Source organism: Ascaphus truei, chromosome 15 (assembly GCF_040206685.1).
Source record: "Ascaphus truei isolate aAscTru1 chromosome 15, aAscTru1.hap1, whole genome shotgun sequence".
Taxonomy (NCBI): domain Eukaryota; kingdom Metazoa; phylum Chordata; class Amphibia; order Anura; family Ascaphidae; genus Ascaphus; species Ascaphus truei.
Window position 1 is genome coordinate 43,485,024 of NC_134497.1, and position 19,555 is coordinate 43,504,578.

At 41.4% G+C, this 19,555-nt stretch overlaps 1 protein-coding gene across 10 annotated transcripts in view; it reads left to right on the plus strand.

Moving 5' to 3' along the window:
• The window catches only part of LOC142466878 (uncharacterized), a 67,028-nt gene that overhangs the window by 15,093 nt on the left and 32,380 nt on the right, over positions 1 to 19,555 (plus strand). For 7 of the 10 annotated variants that reach the window (XR_012788261.1, XR_012788260.1, XR_012788262.1 and 4 more), the window contains exon 2: positions 1,135 to 1,327. The exons of 1 other annotated variant lie outside the window; for it this stretch is intronic. Coding sequence is in view for 5 of the 9 variants with exons in the window: in XM_075572442.1 (XP_075428557.1) it covers positions 1,255 to 1,327 (73 nt within the window). In the remaining 4 variants the exon portion in view is untranslated. Of the gene's footprint in view, positions 1 to 1,134; positions 1,328 to 6,988; positions 7,148 to 13,756; positions 13,969 to 19,555 lie in introns of those variants that run through there. 2 more of the 10 variants (XM_075572443.1, XM_075572444.1) reach the window with 2 other exon arrangements.

A 19,555-nucleotide genomic window follows, 5' to 3' on the forward strand; every position in this document is an offset into this window, starting at 1 on the left:
ATACAAACAAGACAAAAATCTCTAATAAACTACACTAAAGTGAACAGAAACTGTAAAAGACAGAATTCCAGATTAACAACATAAACAGACTAACATAAAAGACTAACAAAGGGTAGAAACACTGAAATGGAACCAGCAAACAGCTTAAGTAGTTCTGGATCCATATTTAAGACTTCCAGTTAATATGAAAAGATGAAAAGGACGGAGGTGTCAAAGCGCCGATCCACTACTGAAAAATAAAAATTAACGCCTGTCAAGAAAGCACTTCAGATTAAGCTGCTTGTTAAGTCCACCTCCATTACTAGTACGCAGATGGAATATCCAGTAAGCTTCAGGTCTTAATAATGCAGTGTCCCTATGTAGGGCACTCCTTCCCGGGGGGAACTATTTCTATGCCCATTACTCTCATGGCTGCTATAGAATGCTTGTGTTGGAAACAGTTTTGAACCGAGATGGTCGGATCAGTACCTTTCTTGATTACACTTTTGTGTTCAATAAATCGTTGCTTGAGCATTCTAGTTGTCTTTCCGATATATAACAGGCCACAGGGGCACTTAATGAAGTAAACTACATGTGTGGTTCTGCATGTTATCCTGTGTCGGATTTTATATCAGCACCTGTATGTGGATGACAGAATGTATCTCCAGTGCAAAGGCTATTACAAATGGAACAACTGCAACACCTATAATTTCCTGGTTTCCCATAGCTTAAAAAGAGGTCACCTTGTTTCAGCAACCCCACTTTCTGTTTCTGTTTAGTTCCACCAGAAGGAAACACACCTTTTGTGGCACCCATGTCATCTCGTCTGGGACTTTTTAATTACAGGTGTGTTTTTTTTTTTTTGTAATAAGAAAGTAGTCACTGGTGTGGCCTGTGGCTCCCATTCCTTTCAAACTTTGGGTACATACAAGTGAGCCATTTGTTTCATAAATTTCTGTCCACCTCAAAAACTGTAGAGAAGAAAGAAAAGACAAGCCACATTATTAAGAACTTGTATCTTTTTTCAGCTCTTCCTTTATAAAATAATAACATTACTTTGAGACTGAGGTGGATGACAGAATGTGTCTCCATTGCAGAGGCTATTACAGATGGAACAAATGCAACACCTATAACCAGTTACTGTCCCAATTTTAGGTTTCTTTAATTGTGTGAGAAACGAGGAAGAACAGAACCTTGTGACGTTGCAGGACCACAGGGAAATCTACTACAGAACCTGCACAGACCTCCCCCCACACACAGAGATCCTGGTCTGGTATGGAGACGAATATGGGAAAGCACTTGGTATCAAGTGGGGATAAGCTGTGGAAAAGTAACGCGCCAGCACTAGGTAATCAGGAATATGTGTGTTGTGTGGTTTTTACATCTCTATTGTCTTGTTACTGATGTTAAATTGCAAATATTGATAGATTTGCATACACCATTACAGGTCAACAAGAACTTAATATCACTAAACCTGACTTGCGTCAAAGGGCCGGATACACCAAACTGCAGTAACCAAAAATGCCGTATTAGTGCGCATATAAAAGTGCCTTATTATTATCGTGCAATGAATCAGCGTTGCAGTGCCAAAAATAAAGCTCTTTTTCCTGATCACCCTGGCAGTGGGCACCATTGGGTTAATCCCTTCTCACTCTAGGTAGGACAGGAAGTAGACTTTTGCAGGTAGGCCATATAAGGCCCCTCCCTCTACCTGCACACCAGTCTTTTTCCTGTCCTCACAGCTAGGTGTAGGATTTGTTATTTTTTAACAGGGCTCACCTACTGCACCTTGTGCAGATAGCCAGGGTCTCACCCTCTCTGCCCTGAAGCTCCGCGGTGCGCCCTACGGGGGGCAAGACGGAGACCCCTTAGAGTCGGGGGTGCCCCTGTTGGGGGGGGGGGAAACAGCTGCAGCCGCGAGGGGAAGCTTAAGTGCAAAGCCCAGGACCGATCGTAGGCGCACAGCAGCTGCAGCTGGGAGCCATGGAGGCCCAGACTCACCGCATAAGCGCATGGACGCTGCGGTAAAGTACCCGGCAGCCCGCCACACGCGGAAGGGGGAGCAGCAATGGCTGCGAGCAGAGCAGGCTCTTTGAACCGCAACAGCGTAGCAACGCGGCGGTAACTACCCCAGTAATCCGCTGTGAACCGAGGAGGTTCAGAGGACCGCATGTGTATCTGTAATACTGCGGAGAAGGGTACAGTGCACGCGGCCGCTCGGGAGCGCGCGCGTCACGGCACGCCGGCAAATGCGTGCACAGACACGCGAGCCGTGCACGAGCACGAGCACTTGATGACGTCAGGGAAGCGACGGCCACACGGTGTGTGTGAGTGAAGCTGCAGCATGGAACGCTCAGCAGGGAGAAGCCAAGTGCTGGATATGGATGCAAAAATGGAAACACCCAAAACATCAGTTCCCAAGACTAGGTGAGTCCTTAGTTTAGTTCTACAGGGGAAAAGAGAGATGGTATATATATACATTAGGGTGTATGTTTAGCATTTATTTTGTTTTTATAATTTAGTGCGTTGGTTAACCTCCCAGAAGCAGAATCTTCTAAAGGGACTGGGGAATCCCTGCAACATAAAAATAGAGGAAGCAGCAGAAAGGTTGCTAAAAAAAACGAAGTGGTGTTCAGCTTGTGAGAAACCAGCTCTTATAGGAAAGAAATTATGCAAAGATTGTATTAAAACAGCAGCAGGTGATACCAGTGAACAGATGAGCACTTTCCTTGTGTTGATGAAGGAGGCAGTTAAACAGAGTGTGGATGAAGCAGTCCAGCAAGCTGTTAACCCTACGCAAAAAAGATCTAGATCCCAAACCAGTCTGGATAGGGGGAAAGGTTTTTCGTCAGATGAGTCTGAGATTGATTGTTTTCAAGTATCAGAGGGAGAAATGGATTCATCAGAGCAAGAGGTTCAGGAGGAAGAATCTGAATTTGATGTAGAAGTTGTGGATCCACTTATTAAAGCCATGAGGCAAGCATTGGAACTTGAAGACACTGATGAGTTAACCCATAAGAAAGATAAGCTTTTTGGGGCATGACAAAGAAAGGGTAGAGTTTTTCCTATTCACCAAGTAATTAAAGATCTTATTCAGGTGGAATTGGCCCGACCAGATGCCAAAATATTTGCGCCTAAAAGATTGGGGAAGATGTATCCATTCCCACAAGAAGAGGTGAAAAATTGGGAGGTTAGCCCAAAGGTGGATACTGCTATTTCCAGAATAGTAAAAAAGACCACAATCCCCATAGAGGAAGCAGCGTCATTAAGGGACGCTATGGATAAAAGGATGGATTATGCATTAAAAAAGCATATGTTACGGCAGGAACAGCCTACAAACCAGCCATAGCAACTACATCAACTGCTAGGGCTATGCGAGTGTGGATTGCCAACATTGAAGAGGCAATAGACAAAGGTGTAAAAAGAAGTGCTATTCTTAAGGCATTGTCAGAGGTGAAATGGGCAACTGATTACATAGCAGAAGCCTCATTGGATGCAGTAAAATTAGCGGCCAAGTCTATGGCACTGGCGGTATCAGCAAGAAGGGCTTTATGGCTCAGGCAGTGGATGGCTGACACAGCATCAAAGAACACCTTGTGTACATTACCATTTGAAGGTGAATTCCTATTCGGCAGCAAACAAGATGCAATAATAACAAAGGCATCAGGTGGAAAGAGCACTTTTCTACCGCAGGAATACAGAGCCAGGAGATTCAGTCTCCAACAGATGAATAGAAATCAATATAAAGAAGCAAAGGCATACAAGCCTGGTAGGGCTTTTCCAAGGCAAACGACATGGAGAGGTGGTCAGAACCGGCTTTTTCGTGGCTCTAGAGGAAGAGGATCATTCGCAAAGAATAAATCCACATGAAGGTCAGAGGGCCCAGCAGTTGTCCGTAGGAGGACGGCTGAGAAAGTTTTCCACAACATGGGCCCAAACAATACAGGACGAGTGGGTGTTACAAACCATTCGTCAAGGATACAGTATGGAGTTCAGGGAGGTACCAAAAAGAAATATGGGCGTAATAACATGGATACAGTCCAAAGAAAAGAAAAGACAGATGAATACGGCTTTAAGGAAATTACTACAAGCAGAAGTAATAGAAAAGGTACCTCAAGAAGACAGAGGAAGCGGAATTTATTCCAGAATATTTTTAGTAAAGAAGCCTACAGGGGATTACAGAGCAATCCTAGACCTAAGAAGGGTAAATTCATTCTTGAAGATAAGAAAGTTCAAGATGGTGTCTTTAAATCTGATTATACAGGAGGTACAACCAGGAGACTGGATGGTGGCGATAGACTTAAAAGACGCTTATTTACATGTACCAATAGCAAAAGGGTATCAAAGATTCCTAAGGTTTGCAGTAAATCAGGAGCATTATCAGTACACAGCACTACCATTTGGTCTGGCAACTTCCCCAAGGTCGTTTACAAAGGTTCTAGCCCCTCTAGTGGCAGAAATGAAAAAAAGGGTAGAGATATACCCTTACCTGGACGACATCTTGGTAAAATCAAAGGATCGGGAGAAACTCCGACAAGACCAGAAAATGGTAATAACCTTCCTAGAACATCACGGTTGGTTAATAAACAGAGACAAGAGCCATTTGGTACCCACTCAGCTCTTAAGATTTCTGGGGGTAGAATTCGATACAGAAAAAGGAGAAGTGAGATTGCCAGAGTCAAAGAGGCAAGACATAGCCATACGAACGAGGAGGCTCAGAGAAGCTACCAGGACTTCAGCAGAAGAATGCATGAGACTCCTGGGGAAATTCGCTTCAACATTAAGCGTCACAAAGTGGGCAGCGTTACATATGAGACCTCTGCAAAACAGTTTTCTCCAACAATGGAACGGGAATCACAAAGACACAAGACAAAGAATCTTGTTACACCCACAGACAAAACAAGAGTTAAAGTGGTGGGAAGATACCCGAAACCTGGAGAAAGGGAAAACGCTACAACCTGTACACTGGTTAAAAATTACAACAGATGCAAGCAAGACAGGTTGGGGGGCTCAGATGGGAGAAGAAGTGGTGCAAGGAACCTGGGGAAATCAGGTAAACCACCTACCATCAAATCTGCTGGAATTAAAAGCAGTACAAAAGGCCCTAGAAGTTTTCCAGGACAAAATAAGAGGTGGCTGTATAAAAATAGAATCAGACAACAGGTCTGTGGTCAAATATATAGCCAAACAAGGAGGAACCAGGAGCAGAGAGCTGATGAAGCTCACAGCAGAAATACTCGGTTGGGCAGAGTGCCACTTGTCGAATATTACAGCCATACATATCCCAGGACTGGAACATGTCACAGCAGACTTTCTAAGTCGCAATATCATTCACCCAGGAGAATGGGCATTAAATCCAGGAGTATTTCAAGAACTGGTAGAGTGATGGGGTCAACCAGACATCGATCTTATGGCGACACACCAGAATCGCAAAGTAAGGAACTACTGTTCCAGACAGTTTCACCCAAGCGCACAAGCTACAGATGCTCTCAGTCTCAAATGGGATTTCAAATTGGGATACCTGTTCCCTCCAATTCCTCTGATTCCAAAAACAATCAGGAAAATCAGGGAAGACAGAGCAGAGGTGATATTCATAGCACCATACTGGCCAAGAAGGCTTTGGTTTACACACCTGGTAAATATGGCAGTGGATACACCATGGCACATACCAGATCGCAAAGGCCTGATGCAACAAGGGCCAATATGTCATCCGAATACCAAACAATGGGCTTTGACGGCATGGCGATTGAGCGGGAGACATTGAGACTGAAGGGTTGTTCAGAGAAAACAATTCAAACCCTGTTACAAGCAAGGAAAAGTTCCACATCAAGAGTATACCATAGAATCTGGCTTTGCTTTTGTGATTGGTGTGAAAAAGAGAGAAAATTTCCTTTCACCAAGAATTGTATCTATAGTGGAGTTCCTGCATAAAGGATTTGAGAAAGGTCTCAGTCTCAGCTCATTGAAAGTACAAGTGTCTGCACTATCAGCTTTGTTGGAAAGAAATCTGGCAATGGAAAGATTGATAATCAGGTTCTTTCAAGCAGTTAAAAGGTTAAAACCTCAAATTAAGAACAGGATACCTACATGGGACTTGTCTTTAGTCTTGGATGTATTAACAGCAGCTCCGTTTGAACCGATACAGGAGATAGGCCTAAAATGGTTGTCATGGAAAATGGCGTTTCTGATAGCAATCACCTCGGCAAGGAGAGTGGGAGAACTACAGGCTCTATCTGCCAAGGAACCATTCCTAATCATACATCAAGACAAGGCAGTTCTTAGACCGGTACATCAATTCCTGCCAAAGGTGGTATCACAGTTCCACATGAATCAAGAGATTGTGATTCCGTCATTTTGTCCAGAACCAAAAAATAAGAAAGAAGAAAGGCTACACAAATTGGACGTGGTAAGATGTCTTAAAGTGTACCTAGAAAGGATGAGAGATATCAGAAAGTCAGACAAATTATTTGTCATTCCAGAGGGACCAAAGAAAGGACAAGCAGCATCAAAGACTACAATTGCACGGTGGATTGTGTCTTGTATCAAAAAAGCTTATGAAAGCAAAGGACAAGATAAACCTTTGAACGTGAAAGCCCATTCTACAAGGGCCATGGCTACTTCATGGGCATTCAAGGCCCAGGCTACACCAGGGCAAATATGCAAAGCAGCTGTCTGGTCCTCATTCAATACATTTTTGAAATACTACAGACTAGAGGTACAATCATCAGCTGACGCAAGCTTTGGGCGTAGAGTCTTAGAAACTGTAGTGAAATAAAGTGTAAAGTGTATTAATAAAGGTTGAACTGATAAGACATTAAACTGGTGTTGTCTATTCTGATGTATCCCTCCCTAAAAAATTTGCACTGCTTGGGTATGTCCCAATGGTGCCCACTGCCAGGGTGATCAGGAAAGGAGAAAATTTAAACAACTTACCGTAATTTTCTTTTCCTGAACCATGGCAGTGGGCACATAGTTACCCTCCCTATGTATGTCTAATGCCTATCAGTTATATATTTTCAGCTATGGAAGAATCGTAAGACTGGTGTGCAGGTAGAGGGAGGGGCCTTATATGGCCTACCTGCAAAAGTCTACTTCCTGTCCTACCTAGAGTGAGAAGGGATTAACCCAATGGTGCCCACTGCCATGGTTCCAGGAAAAGAAAATTACGGTAAATTGTTTAAATTTTCTCCTTTATCGGACCCTGTAGACGGACGTTCACAGAGGTACACATTTGGACTCGTTTATAATGTGAAATTATAATAAGGCTTTATTGTGCCTTTTCCTTTTCATCAGGAAATTCATCCAAACACAGGGGGGGAACAAAGCTTCTATTCACTTGGGAGTATTTCTAGTGAAACACTATACAATAATTCACATCTCCCTTAGTCAAGCAGTTCTCGCAGCCCCAAAACATATAACATGAAATAAGCAGATATAAGCAGTCTCTTAAGAATAAAAGTCTTATCTGTTTCTTGGAGGGAAAATCTCACTTCCTGGTTCAGCTTCAGGTGTAGTAGTTTTCCCTGTGTCTAGTAATCAGCTCTGCTGTGCGGAGCTCAAGACTGGTCAGCTCCAAAGGTCAGCTGTCAGTCAGAGCTAAGGAGTCACTTCCTGTCTGAACAGACAGGTTTTTGTAAACAATCTAAATCAGGCAGGTGGTGTTTAGTAATTAACTACCAGAGGTTAACCACCACACTGCTGGATTAAAGGCACATTACTGAACAGGGATAAGTCCCCTGTTACAGACCCGTTTTAAGAGCATCGGAACTGATACAAAACAGTCATAATACCGCATTTTCAAGTAAAAACTGTCATACATCAAGTTCCAATATTTATCGGAACGGGATGAACGGCAGAAATACCACAAATATTTTATCACCTACTCCAGGCTGGCGTTAGCCCTGTCTTTCCTATGTAAACAATGGCCAATATACTGCCCATTATATACATGGGCACGATAAGCTAAACCAACATGGAATAGATGATAAAATAGTTATTAAAGTATATTACAGTACATATTAACCCCTTATAGTCCATGGGTCAACTAGTCATCGGTTTCCATGACTAGCTGACCACAAAGGGGATAATATACACATTACACTACACTACCTACCCCCCTTTGCCACATTAGTGGCTAGTAAAGCATGGTTAGTGCTTGGTTTGTCTCGCAGGCATAAACAAAACACTACGGCTCAGATACATCAAATTCTGTTAAAGTGGAATGAATATCGCACCCGGGGAAATAATAAACTAACGGGTCTTATTACCGCAATTTTAATGTGGTATATATCAAGAATGTGGTAATAATTTACTGGGTGCGATATTTGGGCCAATCTCACGATATGGGAATTAACGCGATCGTTAATAATGTGTTACATACCGCATTGGGTTAATATTTCTATCATAGGCTTCTGTAATGTCTCTTATTACGGAAACCTATGATCAAAATAACATTAACCTGTTTCATACTTGTGGTTGCCAAGGTATACCACAGGCACCAAACGGTTAATACTTTATTTAAATGATCCCGTTAAAAAGGCAACAAGAAACCTCCATCATATAGAAAATTAAAAGATCACTTGTGAGAACTTTCACATCTCTTAGACAGTTCTGCAACCCTGCTTTTCACCATTATCACCTAGCATACAGTGCTTCCACTGCAGCAAGGGCTACTGGGAAATGACATGCAAATGAGCACTGTGTCGCCTTTTGCCTGAAAACCATTTTTACATGGAACCTTTATACGCTAATACTTGCTGTTAACACAGCTTTTAAGCACAGCATGGGGATATATGCAAAACCAAAGAAACCATGTCTGTGGTGCTTTGCATTTAATCCGATGCTGTATTTGAAAGCTGTGTTAACAGCGAGCATTATCTTATAAGGGTTCAATGTAAAAATGGGTTTCAGGCAAAAGGTGACACATTGTGCTCATTTGCATATCTTTTCCCAGAATCCCTTGCTGCAGTGGAAGCACTTAGAGAGAAAATAGGGGAGCAAGGAATTATGGAATGAACATAAAAACATCAAATGAACAAATACAAAGATATTATACAGTGGTGGGAAGGCTGCTACTTGTAACCTGCCCACCTAACACACACAAAAGAGCACAAGGGTTAATCACGACAGTCAATGCACTTACTGTATGTTCCAATGGGGGGAGGATGGCGGATGGAGTGGAAATATATATAATTTCCCTAATGAGACTTCCGCTTTGAAAAAGTCGCCCGTGTGCACCGAAACGCATCAGGGAGCATCATTACGCATCACGCACCGACATTACGTCATCACGCATGCGCACGAAGAGGCCGGATCGAGTGCGGAACAGCATTGCGGCCATCCAGCTCAGAAGACATTCTCTGGGACTTGTAAGACGCTTTTGTGAATTATCTGAGGTTCCCCTGGGTTCCTGCACGGACCACTGGCCCTCCACACCATTGAGGTTAATTGGAACTGCGGATCCTAATCACGGACAGACTAGAATGGTGGTGATATATTCACAAACTGCTATTATTTTACTTACCCTTGTGAGTGATTTTCTTCCCCCTCCCCTTCCTTTCCCAACAATAAATGTACGGTTGTACACTATGGGGCGTGCGCTCTCTCCTCTTTCTCATATATTTATATCACACACATAAATGAATACCGCATCAAGCAACCAAAAGATGAATGCATTGTCTAAACCAAAGCAGAAAATAACTGAAAATATCAGAAATAATGTCTACTTGGCGGTGCTAGAGGAATATAATAATATGTAAACACGGAAAAAGAAAAAGGATCCTCTCAAATAGCACTCAGACGAATAATGCAAATAATAATAGTAATACATTTATTGAGTCAAAATATTAAGGAAAACCAAAAAAACAGCTGACTGAAGCCCTGGCTAACTGGACTCAAAGAAATATATAAATATAAATTGAATTCAAGGGAACTATATAATGAACATAAACCTCAATGAATAGAACCAATATGGGTACCAAGTACTCATAGTGATTCACAACCGGCCGGTCACAGGAGGTATAAGCATAGCACAGAAAAAATAAATATACCAGGCAAACTAAGCTAATGTGTAGGGCTAAATAATAAAAATACCTATTGACATGAAACTATAAATATAGTACATAGCAGAAAACATAAAGGTAATTCAGTAACCCAAAATGGCAACAGAACAGGAGAGAGACTCATATATTTCCAACCAATATAATTACTGAATAATATCAGTGGTACTGCCCATATAAAAGTGCCTTATTATTATCGTGCAATGAATCAGCGTTGCGTTGGATATATATATATATATATATATATATATATATTATATCCACTTACACGGCCCTGTGTAAGTGTTTCACACATCAGGGGTGTATTTACTCCTCCCTTGGTCAGTCCCATCCTTTTCTATTGGATCCACTGGAATCCCCGATGGGTGTAGGTATTGGGACCCCTTCGTCTCGGAGTGCGCCCCCACAATCAATTGGGAGGCCAGAGAAACGTGTTAGATTAAAATATGAAAATGTAATAATGCAATAAACAATCCACACTCGCATGTCATAAAGTCCTAGTCCGCGACCGTGTAGTCCTAGGCTGCGAGCCTGGCCCTCTGTAAGAGATATATATTGATGACATCCTCTTAATTTGGAAGGGTGATGAGTTGGCCTTGCAGGATTTTTTTTCTATATATCAATACCAATAACCTTAATCTGGCCTTCACGTCAGAAAATAGCAGAGACAAAATCAACTTTCTAGCAAACCCCATCATTTGTTTTAAAAAAATTAATCACGTAAAGCCTGTAAACTGGCATCAATGGAGAAGGTTCATTTTAAGTCACGAGTAACGGGATGATTTTAAAATTGATCACTATATCAGCTGTCTGTCTTTTTTTGTGGTCTATTTGCTGAAATGCCCATGTGGGCTCCAGTATGTGGAACGTTCCTCATGACCATTGAGGGTCTGCATAATGGAGCACTTGGGCAACATGAGGAAAAATGTTCAGACACACAATGTGTCCAGACATTTCAGTTTGGTCCATGGTGGGAGTCCTCTGGGGTTAATATATAGAGGGATAGAAGTAGTACCACAGAGCTGGAGGGGATTAGACAGGCTGAAAAAGTTGTCAAACAGAGACGTACTGGATCTACAAATTGAAAACGTTGAATCCAGAGGGTCTCAACATCGACATTGCCCTTAGGGCTTTTATCTGAGGGAGCCATACCTTCAATTATTTTAGTATATCACTAGAGGTTCCTCACTCCCAGAGACATCCCCTCTTTCTAGCTGCATCAGCCTGTTTTCCTTTATTCACCACTGTGTGGAATTTTCTAAATGGTGGTAAATGGGAATAGATTATGCAAGAATTTTTTGTCCCCAAATGAGGAATTTGTAACACCTTGAAGTATGTAACTAGTTTGGTGCATTAACCATAGATCTCCCTCTCAATATATGGGGAGTGGAGTCATGTAAGGATAGAGAACACGTCAGGTGTAATATATTATATAAATCATATCAGTTTTTTTAGTATAATCTGTGCGGTGGAGTTTCGAGTTTACCACTGGGGTGTATTTTATTGACTGACTCCCTACTAATATGAATTTCTGATTTTCAGTAATGGCTTGAATAGAACTGCATTAGGCCGTAAGGAACGGATTAGCTAAAGAACTGGCAGAACCAGCATTACTGTTAATGAATCTAGTATGAAGACTCGTGACAGAATTACGTTAGGGGTTAAACATAAGCGTATGTAAGCAACTGATCTCCATTCGCATTATTATTGTTTTTATAGTAGCAATAGTTGTTCGCCCAAGACTGAAAATATTTGTGTAAAACTGATGATTTTCATTAGACTACTGGCTTCCTAAAGCATTACAAATATATGCAAATCCTTATGGATTAGGACATGAAGTAATTTATCTTGCCCCAAATGGATTCATATTTGTTTTAATAATTGTTTGAATAATGGTTCTGAATGTGGAATGTGATAAGGAGTTAAATGGCTGAGTTAAAGTACAGACAAGACACTATGTGTACTCATAGATTTTTCTAATCTGTGAAAGTGATGAGTAAATCAGCTGTTTAATGATTTTATGTTTGTGACAAATAACTGCTAACTGTTATAAGTTTATCCGAGTGTTATCTGAGAGAGAATTGAGGGAAACATCACAGTGGAAGTGTGCCAGAGGGAAGGGGTTAATGGATTAATCATTCCAAAAAGAGGAATGTTTTGGAATATAGGTGAAAGGTTTTTCATCCACCATATTGAGCCACTAAATATGTGGGGGCTATATGAACATCCCATATGGTTAATAGGTACAAAGATGTGTATCAGTATGGACTACAACGGCACAGTTTTATTGCATTACTCTTTTTAAATACTGAGGACATTATGTGAACACTGATTTGAATACCATGATGACATCACAGATGTCAGCTGGGATGCTTGGCAAAGCTTACACCACTCATCCTTACAAATGAATAAGTAGCACCCTAATTGTATCTACAACCTTGTGGCCATGGACAACGAGCGCCTATTTATACTATGGACTAATTTCCAAGCAACATCTTTGAGCCTGACGAAGCCAAACTATTGAATCGCGTTGCTCAGCTTTCTGTTCCAGGGAGGCTACCGTAGCAGTCCGTCCGGATTGTGAATCGGCTGTGCCCCGGAGCTGTGTACTGGACGTGGGAGCAGGGATATTGTAGCATCGGAGCGGGCATGGACTACACGGTCACGGCCTAGGACTTTGACATGCGAGTGTGGCTTAATTATTGCATTATTAAATTTTCATATTTTAATCTAACACATCTCTCTGGCCTCGCAATTGATTGTGGGGGCGTACTCCGAGAAGAAGGGGTCCCAATATCTATACCAATCAGGGATTTCAGTGGATCCAATAGAGAAGGACGGGACTGACCAAGGGGAGGAGTAAAGACACCCTTGATGTGGGCAACACTTAGACAGGGCCGTGTAAGTGGATATATATATATATATATATACTGCTGTGCCAGCCTTTATTCTAAAACTTCTCGGGGGCGTGGTGGTTCCATGTCCTGAATGCCACGCGGAGTAAATGGTGCATTCCCCGTGCTCATGCTGCATTTGCGCCGCCCGGCACCTGCGGGTTGAACTGCGGTTTATCTGTTTAATTAGAATGGTTCGGATTTAATTGGTGGCAATTCTTCGCGTATACGCCAGGTGGCAGATATTCATGAATTGACCTTGGTACTGAACAAGTTACTTTATCAATTTAGGCGTTTCATAATAAAAACTCAATGCTCTGTGTCTTTTTCACATTACTTACTGTACAGTATTTCTCACTGCACAATCGATCGCCGGACAGAAACAATGAGTACACCGCAGTACGTTTGCAAAAGACCTGACTACACATATGCATACGTAATTTGGTCGGCAATTAATGCAGCAGCTGATAACATGGCCACAGTTTGTGAAATATATCAATAGTTTATCGCAAATTATGACTTTTTACAAATTTTCACCTGCTGCTCGTGTGTGTAAGCGTGCGATAAGGAAAAAGTTAAGTAGCGATCTGTTTTTTTTTTCCGTATTACCCCTGCACACGGAGTTAGAGCAGGGTATTAGTGTGTGGTGCCAGATTTTTCCAGTATCTTTGATCATGGAGACTTCAAAAGGAGAAAGGTCAGATTTAATGAACATAAGATTCGTCAATCCCAGTCCAGCAATGTAACAGCGCCTGGACCGGCACCAGCTTACAATAACGGTCCGACTGTCAGTGAAATCTTGGTGACGGCAACCCTTGCTATCAGTCCCCTCCAGGATACCTACAAAACTTCCAGCATGAGCCTGATTTTACGTACAGATACCAGCAAGCTTGCATGTACCAAAAAGATTTCCAGCTTCATCAGCTGTCAACTACAGGTGTAGCAGACCCGCTGTCACCTGTCACGTACGTGTATAATGAAGACTACGGGACTGACCGTGGCTCATCGCCACCCGTTTGGCAAAGTCTATAATGAAGGTAAATACGGTATCATTTATTACTTTAACTACCTGTATTACAGTACACTACCTGTATTACACTAGAGTACATATTACAGTACTTACACGACCTGCAGTTCAAGCTGCCATATTTTATTCTTTTTTTAAAATAGCAATACATTATGCACACAGACAAGTGATTAGTTACTGCAGATCGGTCCGTTCCCCTGTAATCAATCGCTTTGCTCATGGTTATTTAGTTCTATTATTTTATTCACAATTCTAGAAAATGTAGTCCAGCACTATGATTGGCTGAGCAGTTTCTACAGTACAATACATACTGAACAATTGGTGGACAGCTACACACCCCCAAGTCTTACTACAGTAACAAGACAACAGTAATGCAACCGCTTATCACCCCCCCCACCCCCCGAGCCATTCATTAAAATTCTTGTAGCCTTCTTGAAGGAACCATTATGTGAAATGTTGTACGGTACTTTCTGTACTGTATGTTTTATAAAATGTGAAACAATGAAACGATTTTTTTAAAATTCAACTTTTTTTGGAGTTAAAACATTATTTTATATATAGAAGTGAATAGAGAAGAATATTCTCTGCCAGTGCTCCAAGTTAAATAATTTGCTTCTCCTTGGAAATAATTAAAAGCTATATAGCATAATCATCATTTCAAATGGACCTTTGTTGGAGGATCCAGGTAAATATTGTGAGTAAAAACTGTAAAAAAGGTCAATAATGCTCATTGTTAGGGGTGTGGGTAAAACATAGAAAAGGGATGTCAAGGGAACCTAAGTAAACCAGGAACCCTGACCCCTATCTAAATAATAACTCCAACAACAACCCTTAGAGCTAGACCATATAGATAAGGAACAGTGTCAAAGACATATTACTCACAACCCTTATATGTGCGGTCCATCTGGTTCTGGCGTGCTCTCAGCCCGACGTGTATAATGGTAGAAAATCCCTCTTGATAGGGGGAAAGATGGCGGTGCACCGCGTGCCAGCAAGTGCCTCATGCGTTCCGGAAGCAGGAAGTAAAACGGAAGCTGGGTGGCGATTTCAGTAGAAAAATTTAATGAACAGCAAAGACATCAATAAAAAGAAAAAATCATCTTGAGAAGGAACTCTGGCGCGTTTCATGCATCTACTGCACTTTGTCAAAGAGTAATGGCCCTTCTCGGATGCTGACATTTGAAGGAGATCATTGTTACGATTGTGCTCGCCACAATCCGGGACCGGACCGCGGGGCTGAGGTTGGGTTATATAATCACCGACCTTAGACCACGCAGACTGATCCAGAGTGCGCAGTTCATAGTCATACATCGCAGGGTCAGGAGTGGAGAATGCAGCATCGTCGTTATTCAAGCAGGAGTTCGGCAACAGGTAGTCAGGAGTTCCCCGCTTCAGCTTAGGAGCGTGAGCGCGGGAGTGACCTCTTTGCGAGGAGCGGCCTCGGCCCATGACGCCGGTCTCAGCAGGGGGAGACAGCAGGCTGGCCGAAGTACACCGCAGGGCAGCGTCGGGAAACCAAAGCTTCAGCACAGAAGTCAGGAACGGGCCCCTGCATGGAACTAGCAGGCGGCCTCAGGAAACAACGCTTCAGCAGAGAAGTCAGGAACGGGCCCCCGCATGGAACTAGCAGGCGGCCTCAGGAAACAGGATACAAGCCAGGGTGGCTTGTGGCAGAGACAGTAACGTGTCCAGGGTAGGAAATTATGCTCGGCACTGTTTCAGTGCCAACGCCCAGGGTATAAAGGACGGAGATCCAATCATAGGAGGAGGGTGTGTGAGCATTCCTCCAATGATGGAGCACAGGCAGAAGCTGCAATGAGAAGCAGCACATGTGCCATTGATTGCCAGAGGAAGCTTGCAACTGCATAGGTCTGCAAGGCTATAGTCAAAGCCAGTAGTGGATTCCTTACAGTACCCCCCCCCTTCAGGTGAGACCTCCGGACGAACAGGAACCATCACAGATTTGGGGAACATGGAATTGTTCCTAAACCTCCTTAGGCGAGAGGTGGCGTTGAAAGCCCATAGTTTGTTGGGATTCCTTACAGTACCCCCACCACTGGATGAGAAGCCTGAGTGGACAGGACCATTCATAGGTCTAGGAGACATTGAGTTGTTGCTGAAGTGTCTCCGGTGAGAATTAGGTCCACAATCCAGGTGTACATTGGCGAGTGCCATAAAAGACAGCGGTGGCACTGCAGTTCTTGGTACATGGACAATGGGACCTGAGGGCTCCGGAATGGGAACATCAGAAGGGCAGTAGCCAGGTGTCCGGTGCATAGTAATAGTCCAAGAGTACGGGACACAGGACACAGATTGTCGGACAAAAATGGCAGAGGGACCTTCAGAGAAGGCAATGTCTTTGGTGAAATCAGCACGGAGGAAGTTGCGAGAGTCTTTAGCTTCCAAGGAATTCCGGGTGAAGATTAGCGAGGGAATGGGGCGGGAGGGTTCACTACACACTATTGCAGCGGTACTTTTGATACAAAGCAGGGTTGCTATCCCAAGCAATTTGCGAGAGTCTGTAGCAGTGTGTATGCAACTCATGGTACTGGCAGTTGAAGGATCCGCTTCCTTTGGTTTGTGATCTTTAGAGAGAATCAACTCCGAAATTGTGGCCTTGGCGAAGGACATAATAAGCATGTCTATACCCATAGTGGAACCATAGAGAACAGGGACGGACGCTTCAGGTAAAGCGACGAGGTCCAGTAAGGGTGTCTTCGCTTAGAGAAAGGCCAAATGCCATCCAGAAAGGGCACTTTAGGCACCGCACAGAGACCTGCGAGTAAGGAGTCTGTTTGAAAGGTGAGAAAACAGATTTTATCCAAAAAAACAGGCAGGCGGTTAAGCGGTGCATCAGCCTTAGGAATAATAGTCTTGAGGTTAACGCTGGGTACCTCCAACACAGAGAAAGAAAACAGAGAACTAGAGCTTGGCTTAGGAGTGGAGGTCCCAGGTACCCAGGTCTCGCATGATAATATGGGAGAAGCAATGCTAAATATTACTGTTTTAAACATAGGGTTCTTAACATAGGTAGCTCCATGCACCTTCTTGAGAGGTAACCCTAGTTTTGGGACAAGAGAGTCAATAGCAAGTACCCCAAGTATTGTGGAAGACAGGGAGATATAAGTCCATCTTCAAGACGGGGTCTTTTGAAAAAAGGGACATAGCGGGTATTACTGAAAGTTGCAAATGCGATACCCCTGAGTTCGTGGTAGTAGACATAAAGCCAGTAGTGGATACCCTGAATACTGTGGGCGAATCAGCGTGAAACAGTAATATTAAAGGAGTGGGCATCCCAGACTTAAAGTCATTTTTAATTATCCTGAAGGCTGTGGCATGATCCGTGAAAGAAACTGGGGTGGACTCTCCAATAGAAACAAGGGACATCTTGCTAGTCACTGAAGTGGGTGATTGAGAACCAGCAGGAACTGAACTAGCTACTGTAATGAAATCAGATAGCATTGCGCTTGTTTCAGAATTGGATCCCTGAGAATCCCTAGTGAGGGCATCAGACTCCATGGGAAACTCAGTGACAGCGGTCTTGGAACCAATTAAAGGAATTGCAGGTATCACAGACTTAATAGGAGAAATACAGCTAAACCCCATTATAACGCGGTCCTTGGGGTCCACAACCCCAAGACCGCGTTACAACCGGGGTCGCGTTAAAATTTCACCGGCATCAGCGAGCTTCCTCATTACAGATTTAAATTTCCTCAATTTTGCCGCCTTACCAGTGCTCTCCTCTTCCTGCTGTCCACGTGCTCATATCTCTCTGCTCTGCTCTGCTCTGCTCATCTCTCTGCTGTCTTGCGCCATTGTTTTCAAAACATTCAATTCAATGCTTTATTGACTACCAGACACAGACACAAATAAACAGTAATACATTTTGTACAAAACACATGCAGGGATTGAACTCGGGACCTTCTGATACCAATGCCTTGCCTCTTACCTCTACACCATAGGCTTGGTGTGACTAAACATAACCTATAAATATATTTATCCTCTACAACACAGTGCCACAGGTTACATGTCAATGTTAAATCTTAAGTCTATTTCTAGCTGTCTATGACATCACACAGCTCCTGTGGTCTAGTGGTAGAACTCTTGCCAACATATGAAAGGGTCCTGGGTTCAATTCCTGTATGAAATGGTATAATTAACTTTTTTAATAAATTATTATTTTAATTATATTGTTTAATTTATAAATATATAATTCTTTATTATTCTTTATTAAGTAATAATTATTCATTAATCAATAATGATGTATTAATAATAATTCATTATTAATCATTCTTTATGATTAGTTATGTATTATTAATAAGTATGATTATTAATTATTATTAACAGTTAATTAACTAATTAATAATTAATTAATAATTATGTATTTAGTATTAGTAATAATTATGTATTAATAATTATTAATTAATAATACTATTATTATTAATTATATTATGATTAATAAGTATGATTAATTATTACTTATCATTAGCAATTAATAATTTTTACTAATTAATAAGTATTACTAATACCTAATAATTATTAATACCCAATTAGTAATAATAATTATTAATAATTAATTATTAATAAAACTTATTAATACTTAATAATTATTAATAATTAGTAAGTATTAATAATTGTTGTTAATAATTAAGTAATTATTATTACTAATTGGGTGTTAATAATTATTAAGTAATTATTAATACTTAATTATTAATAACAATTATTAATACTTACTAATTATTAATAATTATTAAGTATTAATACGTTTTATTAATAAGTAAGTATTAATAATTATTATTATTAAGTATTTAGTAATAATTATTAATTAGTTAATTAACTGTTAATAATAATTAATAATTACTTATTAATAATACATAACTAATCATAAAGAATGATTAATAATGAATTATTATTAATACATCATTATTGATTAATGAATAATGATTACTTAATAAAGAATAATAAAGAATTATATATTTATAAATTAAACAATATAATTAAAATAATAATTTATTAAAAAAGTTAATTATACCATTTCATACAGGAATTGAACCCAGGACCCTTTCATATGTTGGCAAGAGTTCTATCACTAGACCACAGGAGCTGTGTGATGTCATAGACAGCTAGAAATAGACTTAAGATTTAACATTGACATGTAACCTGTGGCACTGTGTTGTAGAGGATAACTATATTTATAGGTTATGTTTAGTCACACCAAGCCTATGGTGTAGAGGTAAGAGGCAAGGCATTGGTATCAGAAGGTCCCGAGTTCAATCCCTGCATGTGTTTTGTACAAAATGTATTACTGTTTATTTGTGTCTGTGTCTGGTAGTCAATAAAGCATTGAATTGAATGTTTGAAAAAAAAAAAAAAAACACGAGGGCAGAGAGAGAGATGAGCACGTGGACAGCAGGAAGAGGAGAGAGAGATGAGCACGTGGACAGGACAGCTGGAAGAGGAGAGCGAAAGGCGGCAAAATGGAGGATTTGAGATGCAGGTAAGCTGGCAAAATTAGGCTTAACAGATTGGAAAAACAGAAGTAAGCTAGAGAAGGTTGCTTCTACAACAGAAGATTTGGCAGCGGCAGAGCTTAACTC